The following is a 20621-nucleotide window of genomic DNA, read 5'->3' on the forward strand; positions in this document are numbered from 1 at the left end:
AACACAATTCAGCCTTGTTGGATTCTACACTGACTGCACCTCAAAACAACCAGAGTTAGCACAATAATCAACTGCTGAATGAGATGAAGGGGTGTTGGAACAGAGACCCAAGCTCAGACCTCAGTGCTGAACAGGGGGAAGCATGACCATCCAGTTCCTTCAGGTGGAAGGCATGTTGGGGAGAAAAGAAGGGACAAAAGGCGCAGGAGGTTAAAAAGCAGCATTGACAACAGTAACATCCCATCCACGTTCAATATGGAAACCCTTGGGTGTGTAACCCAGGCATTGTACCAATAGCACCCATGGGTGGTACAGGATTGGCGGGAGGTGACCCAAGACTGGCCAGGCCTCTACTACCCACTGTCACAATGAGGGTTATATTTTTTTTCTGTGCCTGGAAGAGGCATAAGAGGAAAACAAAGAGCACAGGGATGGCTACGGGGATTTGGAGGATGGTGGCGGTAACCAAAAGGTAGTGCAGAAGAAAGCCTGGGCATGGAGCTGCAGGTGAATCAATTGTGTTTGTTTTGAAATACAGAAAGAAGTGACCCCAGGCTTCCTTTGTTCTGTAAGTGACGCTGGGCAGAGACCTCCTGGCCCAGGGTGGCCGTTATTCCACAACGCGAAGGTTCTGAATCACACTCGCCTTAAAGAAACATCGTTTCAGTCTATAAATGTCCTAAGTTAGAAATTATTAATGAATTTTGTTGGGTGCTCCTAAAGAAAAAAAAAAGCAAAGTTTTAACAAACAGCATTAAAAAGGGAAACAAAAAATTGCTTCCCGGAGCTCAGACTCCGTATTCCTCAATGGAAAGCGCGGTAGAATCACCATTGCATGACTCTTTTAAAATAAAAGTCACCTTCCATAAACTGCCAGTAGTAAAATGGCATCTCGCGAGCACCAGGTCATGAATATGCCTTTATGCACAGATCCCAGAATTGAAGGCATCTCTAACTCACTCCAACTCCTTCCAGCACCGACACAGCCTCCCTCTAGCACATCCAGCCAACAGTAACGGGGCTCACCCAGGCCTGGGTTCTCCTTCGTGTCTCCCAACCGGGGTCAGTCCTGGTTGGCCTGCCCCTGCTTTCATGGTCATCTGGTTACAGGGTCCTAGCAGACTGGGATCCACACAGTGACGAGTAACAGGCCTTTAACTCCAGGAGGCTGCATTTTAGCCAGTTTCTGGACTCAAGAGTAGGAGGTGATTAACACATGGCATAAACATGTTAAAAACTCAAGGTGTGGGGGCGGGTGGAGGGGAGAGGAGATTTGAGTTAACAAACCTGTCATCCCACACCCTCATGTTATCAAAGTTCTTGCGCCCTTCTATCTTTGGAGAGCATCTCTCTCCTCAAATGCTTGACTTGGGATTTTTTTTAAAGCAGTTTTTGCATATTCTAAACATACATCTGTAAGCTTGGGATTTAATAAGACAAAAACCTCACAGCCTTTCATATCGTCAGAAGTGAATAAAAATGGCAGACAGATCTCCACATGACCCCCTAACTCCCAAAAACAAATTAGTTTATTAGTATGTACCAACTCCTTTTTAAGACAATCTGTTTTAACACTGTTGACTCGACTCTCAAATGTCACTACAGTACCTTCAATAAATATTGTTCCGTACCTAACACAGAACAAAAATTACACTGAACAATCCCCACACATTTACTACCAATTGCTAGTTAATATTTTCACATAATAGATCCCCACCCACCCACCCTCTCCCCAGCCAAAGATTCCCAGGGTACAGCCCACAGCCAATTCTCTGCCTCAGTAACACAAACACGTGGTAGCTGGTCTGGCCTGCTGAGCATCACAGCACAGCAGAACTTCCAGCAGCAGGCCCACCCTAAAATTTCACTGCCAATTTGCAACCAAAGACGGTTTTTGGGAACCAAGAATTTCAAATGGAATCCAGCACTGGATTGGGTGGCTCGGTTTGAGGATTCCAGGACAGTGACACACTGCTGAAAGGGTCTGCAAGAATCCCACTCGGCCGATGGCTCCCCACGCCTCAAGTCAAAATATGACAAGATCGCTCCCTCCACTTGTCTCTGACCACAAAGTTTGCATCAGGTCCTCGTAAAGAATTGACTTCCACCTCTGGCTAACAAAGCATCTGTTCCAGAAAACAGATGTTGACCCAGATTATCAGTTTAATGTATCGAAGTCAGCAACGGTGTTGAAGGGGACAGTCATAGTGCTCCTTTGCACATCAGTAAACAAAATGTTCACCTTCTCAGCGCTCTCTCCAAACAGCTGACTCACTTGTTTACATGTAAACATATTTTTCAAATCCAAGCTAAATTTATGAAATGACACTGACTTAAAAACCTGTGCTGGGAGGGGGTGCTGGACATTCCAGACCAATTTCAATGAGATAATAAGCCTCTGCTCGTGATGGTGATAAAGCTATGTCATAACCGTAGGAGTCTGACTGAATGAGAGACTTATTTTTATACTGAAACCCCACTATGAAGCTAACAGTTTCACCAATTTAATGGAAGTTCTGTTAAACTGTTGCTACGAAGTCAGAATTGTTCACATAAGGGGTTAAATTCAGAGACTGTTAAGGAGATAAAGGTGAATTAATGACACTAATCAAGTCTGCAATTGTACGGTCTTCTACTGACTCCTTTGGAACAGCAGCTCAATTATTAAGTCTCCATTATTTCAAGAGAGATGGTACTGGGATTAATCGGGCGAGCCTGGGTTGAGCCATATACATTGAGGAAAACGACTGGGACCCATACCTGCATTTGGGTGGGGCGTAGGATAGAAACTAGTGGGTGTAATTCCTAGAAAGTAAGGTTTTGTTGAGGTTAGAGGTAAAGCTACTTGCTTCTGGGCAAGGAACAAACTCAACTGTAACAGTTAAAGGCACATCGGGGCTGGCAGGGTGGCAAGTCTCTATGGGAGAGTCCATGTGTATTTTCCTATTAAAAAAGCCATGCTGAGTTCATCCACTTGGACAGCTGAAATTTGTAACAGTTAGAAAGTGGTTAGATGCTTGATGCATAACTTTGCATTAGGTGAGGGCAGTGTGCTCACTGACTGCTGCAAGGGGCAGGCACTTGGGAGCCAGTGTATGGGCCTCACAGCAGCCAGTACAGGCAGGAGACTCAGCCCCGTGCAGATGATTTGAGGTGCTTTCCCTGGCTTGCCGCAGCACACCAGTTTGGGCCAGTGTCAGGTCTTCAGGGGAGGCCTGGTAAGCAGGTAGTGCCACCGGTGCTCTACCATAGCTGGCATGACTGGTCCACGTAAGCAGGACTAAGACCCCTCATGCATCAGTCAGACTGGCACGATACTGTTCACAGGTCCACAAGAACATGCAGGAGGTTTGTAAGGAGGTTCCATGATTTGTCAGAACATTACCATGGACATTTTAAAAATAATGTTTTCAGACGCACTGCTAGCAACCATACAAGTCTGCACTCTCACCATGAATATTAACAAAACAAAAAAAATTGTTAACTTTGGAAAAATCCACTGAGTTTAACTTGAAGCATTTCCCCTTCTGACAGATTTCCCCCCCCCACCCCAAAAACCCTGGATTAGTTAGCTCGGCAATGATCCTGGGGTTGAAGCAGTGAGCTCTGCTCCAGGGAGTTCACTCAATGACTTGAATACCTCTGCCACAGCTGGATTGAGGGGGCCATCCAGTCAGGAACATGTAACATCAAACTGAGCCCCCTCTCCAACAGAGGAAAGGGAACCGCAACCAACCTACCACCCCGCAACCCAAACCACACCCCCATTCTCCTCCCCGAACTGCGGACACTACTGGCTATGGGCTGTAACAATGAGAACAAAATGGCAGAAATACCAAGGGGTCTGATCATTAAACCAAATCCTTGCGACCATCCTCCGCTGATATTGAAATGAACTGCAATGCCCAGGAAATCCCCCACACCTGAGCCCGACTCCATCCCACCTTCAGCACTGTTCCTTCAACTCTCAATGACAATGTAGTGCCAGCCAAATTATGAGTCTTCGAATTTGTTCTAACTGCTTTGCTTGTGCGTTTACCCACCTGCAAGGCTCCTTCCACCAGATATCTGCGCACATCGCACACATGCACCTGGCAATTGTCTGTGTGCACGCACACACACCTGACGAACGTGTCTGCACATGCGCACACACCTGGCAGGTGTAACGCCTGGCAAATGTGTACACGTGCACGCAAATGCCTAGTGTATGCCTGCATGCATATATCTGCTGGATTCTGCGTGCATATATCTGCATACGTATCCAATGGACCGATAACTGAAATATTTTGAAATGATGCTTTTACAAAAGAAAAAGGGAAACATTTGAACAGTGACACGCTGTGGTGCAAGTTCATGGCTGGCATTGACTGAGGGGAGAACCACCCTCACTGTACAGATGTCTTTTTAAAATATGCACAAACGTCCCATACTGCGGCTCCTGCAGCAGTGGAACAATCACTGCAAGTTTGCTGCTGTTTACTATGTACATCTATGTTTAAAAAAAACACAATTTCTACAGTGAAAACGAACTGGTAGTGAATTTCCATACAGTGGACCCTTGCAGTTCCTGGGACTCCGAAGGTGGTGGCTGAAGACAGACGGCGGAAAAGGTGTGGAGTTTTGGGATAATGTAGTTTTGCCTTCTCCAGATCTGGAACAGAACATCCTGGGTGGTTTTACTTTTTGGTATAATTGAGGGTTTATTCTCGCACGCTTGCTGAGTAGGAGAACTGGGGGAAGTGTGCTTTCTGATCACTCTCCATCAGGTCCAAATTGTCGACTGTAGGGAGACAAAAGAAACACATCCACAATGAAAAGAAAAAGTGAGGCTGGGGTAAGAACTGCTCTGGGTCCTGAAACAAACTGTGCAGCTGAAAATGCCAGGATCCTTCTGCTAGTGTCCCCAGCAAATCAACTGTTGGGGGAGGCAAATGGGGTCTCCTAATAGACGATGGGTTGACAAAGCAGCTAAATGGGAGAGTTGAGAGTCTGCTCTGCAAGCTGGCAACCTGCCATCAGGCCACGTGAAGCCAATTCAACACATTAACATGGTGCTACTATTTAAGGAAAGCCAGGGAACTACAGATCAATGACACTGGCATTCATGGCGGGTAAGCTGTAGCAATGGATTCTGAGGGGAAGGATTTACTTGTATTTGGAAGCAAGGACTGATTGGGGATAGTCTACATGACTGTGTGTGTGGGAGGGAAATCGTGCCTCACCAGCTTGACTGAGTTTTTTGAAGAAGTGACAACGAAGATTAATGAGGGCAGAGCGGTAGACATTGTCTATACGGACAAATGTTAACAACTTTCTGTTCAACATGCCCTCTGCTCTGAAGAGCTTGCACAACTGTGAACGTCTTGTGCTTCAGTGGAAAGACCAATTGCAAACACTTCGAACTAGTCAAACAGTAACTGACTCCTCTAATGTACAATGAACGTTTTTTTTAAACAAAATAAAGCTAAAGCATGTCCACATCTCACATTTGCTTGATTTGAATTTCCCAGTGAATAACTTAATTTAAAATTTTACACTTTTAAGACTTTATCTCAGCTCAAGAACCCAAGTTTTTATCTCTACTCCAGAAATGTCTAAGTGCACTTTCATTAACTCCTTTGCATTCAGAGCATGCAATCTGCATTAAAAAGGATTCAGAAGAATCCTTGGTTTTCCTTCCAAATAACTTTCCAAACAATTTCAACAAATTTCCTTTGAGGCAACTGAGAACCTTCACCTAAAATCAACACTAGAGAACAACCAACTACATGTTTCTGCAATTGTGGTTGCTTCGTTTGACTCTCTCGCTTCTCAAGAAAGAATATTGCATACAATATTCAGAGAATAGACTATATTTTACATCACTTGCCTCTAGTTCAGTTGAAAAATTCAATGCAATTTAATGCAGGAACTATTTAGTTAAAAGGAAAATGAAAGCGATTTGTGGGCATTTGTAATAGGATAATAAATAATGGTGACACAACCCAATGGTCATCCTAGCAGACAGACGACAGTCAATCAATGTTTCAGGGTTCTCTTTTGCCCTTTTTATGAAGCAGTTAACGTGGAGAAGGAACGTCAAACCAAAGTGGAACAAACGAAATGGCTCCCAGTTGACTCACCAGGTCGGCGTGTGGTTTCAATACTCACATTTATCTGGGGGGGTGACTGTTATCGTCTCTGCTGTGAATTCATCATCAAAATATCGTGTGTCTGTCTCAGAAGACACTTGGGGTTTGAATGGAGGCACAAGCTGTTATTTGGAAAGGGCACAGTAATAAAGAGAAATGAGCTTAGTGCAAGCATGAACAATACATCCCTCCAAAACTCCCCTGTGCTGAAAAGCTGCAAGAGATCAGGACAAAGATCTACCTTGTTTTTTTTTTAAATTTATTCACTTCTGGAACACGTGACACTGGCTGGACCAGCATTTCTTGCCCATCCCTAGTTGCCCTTGAGAAGGTGGTGGTGAGCTGCCTTTTGGAACCGCTGCAGTCCATTTGATGTTGGTACATTAGGGAGGGAGTTCAGGACTTTGACCCAGCAACACTGAAGGATTAGCAGTGTATTTCCAAGTCAGGATGGTGAGTGGTTTGGAAGGGAATTTGTCCTTCGCGATGAGAAGTGGCTGAGGATTTGGAAGGTGCTGTCTCAGGAGCTTTGGTGAATTTCTGCAGTGCAACTTGTTCATGGTACGTGCTACTGCAACTGAGCGTCAAGGGTGGTGCAAGTTTGTGGATGTGGTTCCAATAAAAGCAAAACGTACCATATCCATCACCCCAGCATCATGGCTGACAGCAATCCACATCGCAGGCAGTATCCTGTTTACTTGTCCCACATTCTCCCTATTCACATCCCCCATTCCCTGTGCAGCATTCTTTTGGGTTTTCTTTAAACCAGCATTCTCCCCCTCTGCACCTCCCCCGCTCCCTGTCATCGTGCAACACACACATTAATCTGGGTGGCAGCTACTCATATACACAAACCCAAAACTACAACAGAAAGTGCTGGAGAAACTCAGTAGCATTGGTGGAGAGAGAAACAGAGTTAATGCTTCAGGTCGAATACGACTCATCTTCAGAACCAAAGTTTTATTTTGAATTTCTAGCATCTGCAGATTTTTGCTTTCACACAAACCCCCAGCTTCCCTTTACCTTGTCACACCCCCACCATACCCTGAGAAACATCAATACCACATCATGGAGAAAACATCTTGAGCAATTTGCAAAACATTAGTGTACAACTTAACTGCCTGACGTCAAAGCAATCCAACTCGGAGATTACTGATCAATCAGCTCCGAAGCTTTCAGACTGCTTTGGGAAGATTTACTTGCGATAAATGAGAGAAATCACATACAAAAACAGAAATTGTTGGAAAAGCTCGGCAGGTCTGGCAGCATCCATGGAGAGAAATCAGAGTTAACGTTTCGAGTCCGGTGACCCTTCTTCACTTCACAAATGCTGCCAGACCTGCTCAGCTTTACCAGTAATTTCTGTTTTCGTTTCTGATTTATAGCATCCGCAGTTCTTTCTGTTTTTGTATGAGGGAAATCAAATACTTTGGTGCTCTCACCCGTTTCTCTACAACATCCTGCCAGTTAACTGAGACAAAGAATTTGTGATGCATTACTTCCTTCGCATCTTCAGGACCGCCTCCCAACCTGCAAGAGAGACAGTGGAGGTGAATAAAACATTGACTGTCCAAGTCACCCTTCCTCAGTAGCCTTCACCAGGTCCCTAATGCTCTTCAGGCCATATCAGAATCCTCACACTCATGGTTCATTGTTCCTCCCACAGGCTCACTCCTGCTGACCGCTGCAACCTGCTTCAGGCTCATTTTTATACCCTCAACCCTTTTGAGCAGCCTCCTACTTCCCCGCTTAGGTTTTGACCTTGTACAGCTCAGAATTTGCACCTTCTGAAGCTCGTTCCCTCCTCGCCATCCTCTGGTCTTTCAAAACCCTTTTCAATATTTCTCGTTTTTGCCTGGCTCTTTGAATCCTCTTCCCAGTCTGATTTTTGCATCTGGCTATTTCCACCAGGATCTCAGGTGATCAGTTACATTGAAAGCCCTGGCTGGAGGCAAACTGTTGATGAGCAGCTTTTTATCAGATGAGATGATTGTACAATGTGCAACCATCAGACGCTAAATACTAAACCTCAAGACATGATAAAAGGCAAAAACAATGCGGTGTACGCGCTTAGGAGGGGCAGGTGACATTTGACCTACACTTCCTGAAGATCTCCACCAGTTGATGGTTGGGGGCGGGAGTGAAGAGAAGGGAGGGGAGAGAGACTGTAAATCTTGTCACATATTTGGGTCTATGATAAGCTATTTTATGAAAATGGTCACACAGCAGGAGGAGACCATTTGGCCCATTGCATCTGCCCTGGCTCTCAAAATAAGCAATTTACTTAGTGCCATACATCACCTTCTTCCTGTGACTCTGCACATTCTTCCCTTTCACTTCACAGTCTGGTGCCATTTTAAAAACCTTGCTTGAACCTGCCGCTACCACGGTCTTGGGCAGAGCATTCCAGACACTAAGCACTAACTGCGAGAAGTGGTTTCACCTTGTGCTGATGCTTTTGCTTCTTTAACCATTTTAAATCCCAGCCCTTTCATTCTCCATCCTTTAACAAGCTGCCAGAGCTTCTCCCTCTCTTAACCAGTCAACACCCTTCCTGATTTTGAAGAGACTATAAGATCTCCCCTCAGGCTTCTCTACCCCAAGGTAAACAGTCCCAATCTCTCTGATCTATGTTCATAATTCACTCCAGAACCATTCCTGTGAACTGCTTCCAATGATTGGTTAATAACTCGGTTATTATCAGACCATGAAGCTAATATGACCATACAGGTCATATTAGATAGGGGCTCATTTTTTCTTCCTCCTGAAATTCAAATGTTCCCACTCTAACATGGACATCGCTGGTAAGGCCAACATTTGTTGCCCATCCCTAATTGCCAATGAACTGAGAGGCACGCTGGGAGAATTTCACAGGGCATCCAAAAGTCAACCGCATTGCTGTGGATCTGCAATGATAGGTTAGCCCTTTGGCCCCAAGTACCAGTCCCTCAAAGTTATTCCTTTTTTTAAAATGGCTTGCTGAGTTTACTGATGGGAGGCTGAACAGATGTGGAGGCTGCATATATCTCACTCCAGAATTCATTTCAAGAACTAGCGCCCCAACACTTTGCAGAGCAATATGAACATCACATGAGGCTAACTGTGAGCTATGGGCCAAGAGTTGAGGGAACAGCATTTCTGCAGCCGAAAGGTGAGTGACCATTCCGACACAGCAGCAGTCTGGGTCAGATTCAGCGGCTGCTGCTGTGTCGTGACTTTATTCCATGTTCCCATTTCTTCTGCTCGATCTCAGAAGGCACTAACTGGCTCTGGGCTACAGATTCCATTATAAGAGCCATTCCTCACTCACTCTTCATCAGTGAATCCAGGCACAGTAGTGGTAGACACAGTCGTCAGACTGTGATCAGGACTGGAAGTCAAGTGTGTATTTCTCCCCTGCTGGTAACTGTTCAGATCACTGGACTCACCATAGTCCAGAGATCCAACCTGAGATCTTCTTGATACACAACACAGCCCTGAAGGAATCTTCTGTAGCTACTATTCACTCACTCGGACACGTGGCATGCCGTAAGTCAGCAACATTAACTACATTTATATGGTTCCTTTAGTTTAGTAAAGCAAGGCACTTCCCAGGATAGGTTAGCAGACAAAACTTTAAACCAAGTCAATAAGGTGCCTAAAGGCTTGGCCAAAGAACGATTCACTGATTCAGGAGTGTCATAAATCAGGAAAGAGAGGTTTAAGGAAGGAATTCCACAACTTAGGGCGTGTGAAGGCGCAGCCACCAACAGTGGAGTGAAGGCAGCCAGGCAAGTACAAGAGATTATTGGAAAACATAATCTGGGTCCCAGTTAAAGGCCATTAAGACACAACAAATTATACTGAGCAGCAAGTGGAAGATTACCGAACCCCAGGTTCAAGTCCCGCCTGCTCCAGAAGTGGGCCATGACATCTCTGAATAGGCTGATAGAAAATAACAAAAAGAGTTGACTGCAGCTCAGTGTAAATGAATTATAATCACTACTGGACATAAGTTCTCCTTCGAAACAAAAATGATGATTCATGCAACACTAGAATGATTACAACACTGACCCTGCTATAGGATGCTGGAAACAGGAAAGGGTTCAGAAAAGATTTACAAGGATGTTGCCAGGGTTGGAGAATTTGAACAATAGGGAGAGGTTGAATAGGCTGGGGCTATTTTCCCTGCAGCTTCAAAGGCTGAGGGCTGACCTTATAGAAGTTTATAAAATCATGAGGGGTACATATTGGGTAAACAGACATGGTCTTTTCCCCGGAGTGGAGGAGCCTAGAACTAGAGGGCATTAGTTCAAGGTAAGAGGGGAAAGATTTAAAGGAGATCTAAAGGGCAACATTTTCACGCAGAGGGTGGTGCATGTATGGAATGAGCTGCCAGAGGAAGTGGTGGAGGCTGGTACAATTACAACATTTAAAAGGCATCTGGATGGGTAGATGAATGGGAAGGGTTTACAGGGATATGGACCAAATGCTGGCAAATGGGACTAGATTTATCATAGGATATCTGGTCAGCGTAAACGAGTTGGACTGAAGGGTCTGTTTCCATGCTGTACATCTCTATGATTCTCGGTCCCCTTTAGCCATTGCCACTATGTGCAGTGATACTCCAGGCTTACTTTTGTCATTGCAATTCTGCAGAGAATGGAGGAAAAAGGGAGAGGTTTGAGGATAGCATAAGCAAGCAACAGCTTACTATAGCCGAGGTCACGTGGCAGAGGTAGTCTGACTGAGCTGGACACAAATTGCAGCACAAACTATTGGGAGCCGCGATCTGAATGGCCTTCACATGGAGGACTTTGTGAATCTTACCTTTGTTTGGGGTCTTTCTTTAAGAGTCCCGAGAGGAGCGATTTGGCCTCAGGGGATAAGGTGCGGGGAAACCGAATTTCTTCCATAAGGATCAGCTCAAAGAGTTTCTCATGGTCCTGGTTGTAGAAGGGCAGTCGCCCGCACATCATCTCGTACATCACCACGCCAAGCCCCCACCAGTCTACAGCCCGACCGTAGTCATTGTCCTCCAGTACCTGGTGTGGGACGAGAGTAGCCAATAGGGTAACCCTGGTCAAAACAAGCAACTCCACTGCATCTCCTGCCTCTGTGACCTAATGGATTCTTACATGTCGTCATAAAATGGCTCTAACCTCCCTGCCTTCACTACAGCAGTGAAACTGGGTGGCTGCAATAACAAAAAACAAAAACAACCTGCAACCCAAGTCAGAGAAGGCTAGAGGACATTCCCTTTCTTGAGACAGTGCAAGCTGTGCCCTCAGTCTACCCCTGAAGAATTACTCTAGACCAAGATGATTTGTACAGCTGCACAGTGGAGGGAGGGGAGTAGGTAAAGTCACCGATAATGCCATTCCACCTCCCCTAAATAGAAACTAGTTTGAGGTTCCCAGATCTGCTATTGAGGAATGGGAGTCAATATCTTTGACGTGTGCTCAGACTATAAATCAGAGCTACAAGTCCATCCTAGCTACCAAACTGTGGAAAGGATGTAGAAACAGCAGTTCATCCGACCTACTCAGCTCCCTTTCTCTGGGACAGCAGGGTCAACTAAGAACACAGGACCTCCAAAGAAAGCCCACAGACTCATCCAGAATTCCATACTGCCCAAGGTAACATAGCCCATGCACTGTAAACTGATGACAGCCCTATTCGCCAATGATGCTCTTGCTGGTCAACTGTAAGTGCAACCTGGTCACAGAGCCAAGAGGTGGATCCCCAGTCTCCAAACCTTCGAGGAAATCCCCCACCCAATCCCTTGAGGACAGTTTGGGACAACGCGGCCATTGCTCCACAAAGCGGAAAATCAGGAACAGTTCGAACAGTGACAAGAGTCAGGGCATCCACCACTGACTGAACTCCATTCCCAGTGTGAACAGAACCCTCCATACTGTGCCAGCTGAAGCTGGTAAACAGGCTGCTAAGCATCACTCAGAATATAACCACTTCCCTGGGCACATTAACTGTAAGAAGAGAGCAAGGCAAGCAGCCAGAAGACTATGAACGAACTCTTGATCCTTCTTTTACAAAGTGAAATTCAACTTTGAGACAGGTTTTGTTACGTTTCACAAGATTTATTGGTGAACGGAAACAAGAGGTTGGACAGTCTCTCACCTCGGGCGCCAGATACTCTGGGGTTCCACAGAAGGTCTTCATGGTGGCTCCATCCGTTATCCCCTCTTTACAGAGGCCAAAGTCCGTGATCTTGATATGCCCATCTTTATCCAACATGAGGTTTTCCAGCTGAGACACAAATAACAGCAGACTCCAGAATTCAATGCTAACATTTCACAGAATCCCTACAGTATGGAAGCAGGCCAGTCAGCCCATTGAGTCCACACCACTCCTCCAAAGAGCATCCCAACCCCTAACTCTACCCCTATAAGCCTTCATTTCCCATGACTAGCCCATCTAGTAAGCACATCCCTGGCCATTATGGGCAATTTAGCATGGCCAGTGACCCTAAACTGCATGCCCTTGGACTGTGGGAGGAAACTGGAGCACCCGGAGGAAACCCATGCAGACAGGGGAAGAATGTGCAGACTCCACACAGACAGTCGCCCGAGGCGGGAATCGAACCTGGGTCCCAGGTGTTGGGAGACAGCAGTGCTAACCACTGAGCCACTTTGCTGCCCTAACATTTAACATTGTCATTTCTCTGCTATTGATGGTCATGCCTTTAATTGGGCCTGAACTCTAGAATTCCCTCCCAGATGTCTCCTTTGTGACATTTTTAAAATACCATCCCTTTGACAAAAAACCCTTTAACCATCCTTCCTAACACCTCAGGTTTTCCAGCAGTGGGTTTTGTGCCAGTGATCAAATATTTTCATACTAAAGATCAGTTCGGCATAATTTTGTTTGCAATGTAAATCCCAAACTCAATCCTTCCTCACTACACTTCTCTCGTCCACATCTTCAACTATTTTAATACAATACGATACTCGTGGATCTGCAGCACTTCACAGTCAAATACCAACCTTCAGATCTCTGTAGACAACATTCTTATCGTGGAGGTAATCCAGAGCAGACACAATCTCAGCCCCGTAAAAGCGTGCGCGATCCTCAGTAAAAACACGCTCTCTAGAGAGGTGGAAGAAGAGCTGGGGACAAAGGAAGGACAGTAAACATCACATCAAATGAACAGGAAGCGGCTGCTCCTCTCCCAATATGTCCTGTCACCTTCAAAGATCGAGGTACATGAATCTCAAGACCCTCCATTCCTGCACCCTCTATACTTCTGTGCCATCAAGTCTGTAATCTGCCAGAATGCATCACCCCACACTTCTCTGGATTCAGTTCCTCTGGCACTTGTCTGGCAAGTTTTGAAATTTTACTCTTATTCCAAGATCTAAGTCATTTATACATAGCAACAAAAATAAAACCCCAGAACCACAATCAATGAACCTTGGGAACTACCACAATGTTCAATTTTCAAGAACAGCCAATGTGGGGATCAGGTCAACATTTATTGCCCATTCCTAATTGCCCAGGGCAGTTAAGAGTCAACCACATTGCTGTGGATCTGGAGTCACATGTAGGCCAGACCAGGTAAGGGTAGCAGTTCCTTTCCCTAAAGGACATTAATGAATCAGATGGATTCTTCCAACAGTTGGCAATACATTAGCTTCTTAATTCCAGACTTCTTTTTTTTAAACTTGAATTCAAATGCCACCACCAGCCCAGATCCGCAGAACATTACCCAGGTCTTTGACTTAATAGTTTAGCAATGATACTAGGAAGATATCACCTTCCCTGTTGCTGTCTGCCCTTACATTGGTCATCCAGTTGGACTTCCTTATTCCATAAGCCTCAACTTTGTGAGTCAAAACAGTGAAAGATCCATATAGACAACCTCTTTCACTTTTCCTGTATCAACCTTCTTCGATCCCTCATCATCAAATTCAATTTGATTAGTCAAACACAGCCTGCTTTTTACAAATCTATGTCCTACATTTATTCAAACCTCTCAAAATGCCTGTTAATTCCCCCTGCTCTTCCAAATATGGATTCCAAGACCTCACCCAGCCCTGATGAGGGACTAATGGTCTGTGGTTGCTGGGATTGTCCTGGCATCCTTACTTGAATGAGTCTCATATCTGCTACACCGTCTAGATTGAAGATTGCAAGATTAAGGCAGCTTCTTAAGCTCTCTCCAGCCCTGCTTCCCTTAGCAACCCACATACAAGCCATCCAGATCTGGTGACTTAGTGAATAAGTCTTTCCTGTATCTCTTCCCTTTCAGTTTTCGCACTACGCATTGTCTTCACGATTTCCACTCTGTACTGATGCTTTGTCAGTTTGCTTTTCCTTCGTAAGCACTGATCCAAAGAACTTACTAAGTATTCCAGCCTGGCTCAATGCCTCAAAGCATTTCACACCCTAACGAAACCTACTCCATTCCTTAACGCACATTACTATTTACGTGCTGGTAAACTTTTGATTTCACTTTATGTTCATGGCTATTCTGTTCTCACACACTTACTTTGTGAATTTCACTTTCCTCTCCATCTCTCCTCTCAAACTATTAAATTCCTTCAGTTGAACCGGTCTGTTCCAACCATAATCCCAAACCAAACTAGTTCCATCTGCCTGCTCCTGGCCCATAACTCTTCAAACCTTTCCTATTAAAATGTACTTATCCAAATGTCTTTTAAATGCTGCAACTGTGCCCACATCCACCGTTTCGTCAGGGAGTTCATTCTACATGGGAATCACCTTTGTCCTCTCACCTTAAAACGCATCTCCTGATCTTGAAATACCCCATCCTTGGGAAAAGACACCGACCATTAACCCTTTCTATACCCCTCATTATTTTATAAACTTCTATCAGATCACCTCAACCTCCTATGGTCCAGTGGAAATAGTCCCAGCCTATCCAGCCTTTCTTTATAACTCAAACATTCCACACCCAGCAACATCCTGATAAATCTCTTCTGAACCTTCTCCAGCTTAATAGTATCCTTCTTATAACAGGGTGACCAGAAACAAACGCAGCATTACAAAAGAGGCCTCAAAAGAGGTCTTTATAAACTCATCATGGCTTCCCAAATCCTATACTTGAAGCGTTTGCCTCTTAAAGATCACTTAAAGATTGTCTGTTTTTTTTCCTGTCAGTGTTCAGTTCCATTTTACGCAGGCTACTTCCTCGTCACACTGAAATTAACCCTTTTCCAATTTAGAAGTTCAACTTTTGATTGTTTCTGGCTTTCCCTTAGTAGTAAGATAAATCTTACAATACAATGACCACTCTTTACAATTGCTCCCCCCAAGTACATGGTTCACTTCTCTTTTCACTCAGAAAATAGGCATTGCCTGTAGGATCAGCATTTATTACCCTTCCCTAGTTGTCACTGATAGTGAGTTGCCTTCTTGAACCACTGCAGTCCAATGGTGTAGGTATAACCAAAAAGCTATGGGGGCAGTCCAGGATTTTCACTCAGCAACACTGAAGGAACAGCAATACTTTACCAAGTCAGAATGGTGAATGGATTGGAAGGGGAAGTTGATGATGTTCCCATGTATCTGCTATCCTGATCCTTCAAGACGGTGGGAATTGAGAGTTTAAAAGGTGCTGGTCTAAGGAGCTGTGGTGAATTTCTGCAGTGCACTTTGCAAATGTCACACATGGCCCACTTCATATCCTTGTGCCACATGAGCTATTGCGGTTCAGAATGCAGCTCATCACAACCTTTACTAGAACAACTAGGGAGTGGCAGTAAATGCTGGCCCAGCCAGCAACGCCCACATCCTGCAAGCAAATATAAAACCTGTAGGCAATTCTCACAAAACTGGAGAAACTATATAGGCTGAGGAAAGGACACATACCAACAAAATCCTTCCCCCTGTTGTTCAGAGGCAGCCCCAGGTTCGAGTCCCAGTCTGAGCCGAGTTATGTGATCTGAGCTCTCTGGGTTTGTAGAAGGCCAGGGTGCAATCACACCACAGAACTAAATTTAAATGGAAATTTAGAGGTACTGGGTTCAATCGCCCTCTGTACTGAGAAAGCTGACCTCAGTTAGCATGGCAACGGAGTGGCTCTGCCAGGTGCTTCTGTGAGGCCTCTCAGTCAAATCACCCACTGCCTGGGACTGGAGTCACAACTGGTCAGACTGTGTCAGGGAGGAGACTGTTTGGGATTTTCATACGTGAGATTGGTGCCAGCCACAGATTATTGGGCTTATTCTATACAATTTTCACAACTTGACACCTTGGGATATGCAACGTGATTTGTGGTTTGTGCCTGGATGAGTATAATCAGCAGCAACAGGGGTTTATAATTCAGCTCCGTGCCTGGAGCTAGAATTGAGCCCAGTTTTCTGTCCTTAGCCATTGTCCAGGGAGCTGGAAGATTTGACTGAATGTTTAATAGGCTGTTGAAACTTGGCTGCCTGGTGGATGGGTTAGCCAACACACGCACTGCCTTTGGTAGGGGGAACAAGAACACCAGACGTGCGGGCCAGGTATCGGAGACTGCTGACGGCAACAGGTCAATGATGCAACCTAACACAGTTGCTTCGGACAAGGACAGGGACTATCAGCGTCTGAACAAACAGGAGAATGCCACAAGCTTACCTCCCCGCCATTTGCATACTCCATGACAAAACATAACCGATCACTGGTTTGAAATGCGTACTTCAATGTCTGTATCGGTGGGAGAGAGGGAAGAGAAATCATCGCAACATATCAGTAACCACCAATTTCCACATAAAGATAAAAGAAACTTGCATTTATCTAGTGCCTTCCATGACTGCTGGAGGTCTCAGATTTCCAGCAAGTGTATTTTTGAAGTGTAGCTGCACAGTAAGCTCCTATAAACAGCAATGTGATAATGTAGACTCTTTTTTTGAGGTATTGGCTGAACCACAAATATTGTTCAGAACAATGGTGACGACGACTTCTTCAAAATAGTGCCAGAGGATTATTTTCCATCCAAAGGGCCTTTGTTTAATAATGAAATTTTTCTATTGCTTAAAGGGAGTGGGCATCACTGGCAAAGTCAGCATTTGTTGCTGATCCCTAACTGCCCTTTCACCAATTGGCTCTCTTAGCCATTTCAGAGGGCAGATAAAGAGACAGCCACATCAGCAGGTCTGAGTCATATGTAGGCCAGAATGGGTAAGGATAGCAGATTTCCTTCACTGAAGGATACAAGTGAGCCAGATGGGTTTGTTTACAACAATCAATGATTACACAATTGCTTTTTTAAAAAATTCAGTTTTAATTACAGATTTTATTAGAGTTTGACAGTCATCATCTGCCAGTTCGGAATTCAAATTCATGCCCCCACCCCGCCTCTGAAACATGAATCCAGGGTCTGGAATACCAGCCCAGTGAGATTAACACCAATTCACTGCTGCCCCTACAGCAGTATTCCCTTAGTCTGCGCTTGAGTATCAGCCTAAATTTTTGTGCCCTAAACCCAGTGCAGGACTTGAACCCATAGACTTCTAAAGAAGCAAACGTGTGATCCAGTGGATTGCAACTGACAGATTGAAAATAATGCAGCTGTTAGCATACAATTGGATATTTCAAAGGCATTCAATAATGTGCCACGTTGTGGACTTACAGTAAAAGGGCTCAGCGGAAGTGAAGAAATGAAATTGGACGAGGCAGAAAGTAAGGATAGCACTGAATACTTGGACTGGAGGGAAGAACATACTGGTGTCCTCCAGAAGTTGGCAATAACACTGTACTTTCTGATATATAATATTAACTCCATCTTGGGTACACTTGGACATAGAATTGCAAAGTTTGCCAACAAAGGCACAGTCAGGAGGACATTAACAAATTTCAGAATGCTGGTTTAGGCTAATGTATGATAAATGCAATTTTATGTAGAAAAACATGTGAAAAGGTCTGGCAGTATTTGCAGGGTGACAAAGAGATAACATTTTGTGTCCATGGCTCTTTGCCAGAAGTGTGAAGTAGAAGAAAGAATGAACCAAGGCAACACAAACAAAATGGTTTAATTTTAAAGTGGGTGCATAAACAGACACTTAAGATACAGATGCATTGATCTTGCAAAGTGTCAGGACAAAATTCATTTGGGACTCGTCTTCAAAAATAAAACCATGTAGAATGAAAGGAAGGAGTTGTGCCGAGTCTTATCAATTACTGGTTTGACCTCAATTACAGCAAGGCTTTGGCTCTGGGCACCGCTGTTAGGAAGGATGGCAGAGCCTTAAAAAAGAGGGTGCAGTGATAACTTATGAGAAAAGTACCAAGGGATGAAGGACTTCAGAGGAAAGAGAGAGACCAGAGAAGCAGAGAGAGCATTCCTTTGAGGAAAGGTGGTTAGAGGGAGATTTGACAGGTGTTCAGAATCATGAGTGCTGTTGATAGAATAAATACAAAGCTGTTTACAGTGGCAGGAGAATTTAGGGTGACGTATTTAGGATTATTGATAAATGAACAAGAATGAAGAGGAGAATCTTTTTAATGCAGTGATAATCTGGAATCTGCTGCTCAAAAGGATCATAGAAGCTGATTCAATAGTAATTTTCAAAGTGAAATTAAATAGATATTTGGAAAGGGAAAATGTTTTGGGCTGCGGAAGAGAAAAAAGAAGTGGGATAAATCGGATAGCTCTTTTCAAATAGCCAGTATAGGCACAATGTGCTGAATGGTCTCATTCTGTGCTAGGATTCTATGATTATGGTCATTTCTCTCAATGCTTATAAATTATCTTTACAAAACACGAGATACGGTTTTGGGCTCTGCGAGTGAAAAACTGGCAGTTGAGCTGACAATAACCAAAATACAGCAAGAATAAACAAGTTTTGCAAAGTGAACAGATAGGTGGCAAATGAAATTTAATACCATGATTTGCAAGGACAGTTTGCTTCAAAGCAAGAGTGAGGTCTCAAATTCAATGGAGGGCAAGAAACAATATGGAGGAGCCACAAGTTTGGAGAATACAGATCCACAAGGTCGGAGAGTCGATGCTGCACAGGAAGAGGCCTACAGAGTCCGCCAATGCTCTTACAGCAATCTAGTCAACTCCATTCCTGACTCTATCCCCGCAACACTGCAACTTTATTTCCCTCCCTCAAGTTCCCGTCCAATTTTCTTTTGAAATTAATTGCCATCTTTGCATCCACATCACGTGTGCCCCCCTGCACCCGCCTCCCCCCAACCCCAGAACCAGTGAATTCCGGTTCATTACAAATTACCAACAGCGGACAACATAAAGCTGCAATGATTGCACTGAGGTTCTTTTCCAAAGAAACAACGCAACAGTTGGGTGTAAATATTAAAAAGGTACATAGAAACATTTTTAGGCCACTGGGCTTTGTGCAGCTCTGGTGTAGAAAAGGGATATTGAATTGCAGAAAAGACTGTGACAGATATTACCAGGATTGAGAAGATGGCCTGTCAATAAGCACAGAAACATAGAAGGCGGGTGGAGGAGGAAGCCATTCGGACCTTCAAGCCTGCACCACTATTCAATACAAGCATTGCGAATCATGCAATTTCTGTATCTCAATCCCACGTTCTCTCCATGTCCCTTGATCCCTTTAGCCACAAAGGCCACACCCAACTGGTCACAACAGCTTTCTGTGGAGAGAATTCCACAGGTTCCCAAAGTACTGAGTGAAGAAATTCTTCCTCATCTCAGTCCTGAATGGCTTGTCCCTTATTTTTGGATTGTAACCTCTAGTTCTGGGCTTCTCTAACATCAAGAACATTCTTCCCTGGCCAGTCCCATCAGGATTGTATGTGTTTCTATGAGATAAACTCCCGCATTATTCTAAATTCCACTGATTATAAGCCCAGTCAATCCAGTCTCTCTTCATATGTTCGTTCTGCCTTCGCGGGAATCAGTCTGGTAAACCTTCATTGGACTCCCTCAATATCAAGAATGTGCTTCCTCAGACTAGGAGATCAAAATGGCAAACGGTACAAAAAGCGTGGTCTCACCAAGGCCCTGAATAACTGCAGCAAGACTGAAAAAGTAAAAGACTGAAGAGGTTAGTGACCTTTGCAAGGAAAGAAAAAGCCTCAAAATGAAAAAAACTGAAGTCCTCAAAATGATTCAGCAGTTTGACAGAAATGAGGGAGAAGGTGATAGACGGAAACTAGAGCAGTGCGGTTTTTGTTTATCTTTTGTTTGTTGGCGGGATGTTGGTGTCGCTGACAAGGCCAGTGTTTATTACCCATCCCTAGTTGCCCAGAGGCCAGTTCAAAATCAACCACATTGCTGTGGGTCACATGTAGACCAGGCTCAGTAAAGATGACAGATTTGTATTCCCTGTAGTACATTCATGAACAAAATGGATTTTTTCAACAATCGACAGTGGTTACATGGTCAACCTTCGGCCAGGCATTGAAGTGGGAGAAGGATCTTGCATAATATAAACACTAGTTCAACCCATGTTTGGGAGGTAGAGGGTAGGGGAAATGCCTGCTTGTGAATTCCATGTGTTGCTAAATATAGGGCAGATAGCCCTGTCCTGGTTTCATTGCCCAGAGCAAATCCCG

At 44.5% G+C, this 20621-nt stretch overlaps 1 protein-coding gene across 6 annotated transcripts in view; it reads right to left on the reverse strand.

The window, feature by feature from the left end:
- Positions 1-1734: 1734 nt before the first annotated feature.
- Positions 1735-20621, reverse strand: part of LOC125447659 (RAC-beta serine/threonine-protein kinase) — an 84532-nt gene continuing 65645 nt past the window's right edge. For 5 of the 6 annotated variants that reach the window (XM_048522270.2, XM_048522271.2, XM_048522274.2 and 2 more), the window contains 7 exons: positions 16713-16781; positions 13118-13240; positions 12252-12380; positions 10941-11155; positions 7574-7661; positions 6151-6253; positions 1735-4780 (listed from right to left, as the gene is read on the reverse strand). In XM_048522270.2, coding sequence (XP_048378227.1) covers positions 4701-4780; positions 6151-6253; positions 7574-7661; positions 10941-11155; positions 12252-12380; positions 13118-13240; positions 16713-16781 — 807 coding nt within the window. In that variant the 3' untranslated portion in view covers positions 1735-4700. Of the gene's footprint in view, positions 4781-6150; positions 6254-7573; positions 7662-10936; positions 11156-12251; positions 12381-13117; positions 13241-16712; positions 16782-20621 lie in introns of those variants that run through there. The other variant, XM_048522275.1, reaches the window with a different exon arrangement.

The sequence above is a fragment of the Stegostoma tigrinum genome, chromosome 39 (genome assembly GCF_030684315.1).
Source record: "Stegostoma tigrinum isolate sSteTig4 chromosome 39, sSteTig4.hap1, whole genome shotgun sequence".
NCBI classification, from domain to species: domain Eukaryota; kingdom Metazoa; phylum Chordata; class Chondrichthyes; order Orectolobiformes; family Stegostomatidae; genus Stegostoma; species Stegostoma tigrinum.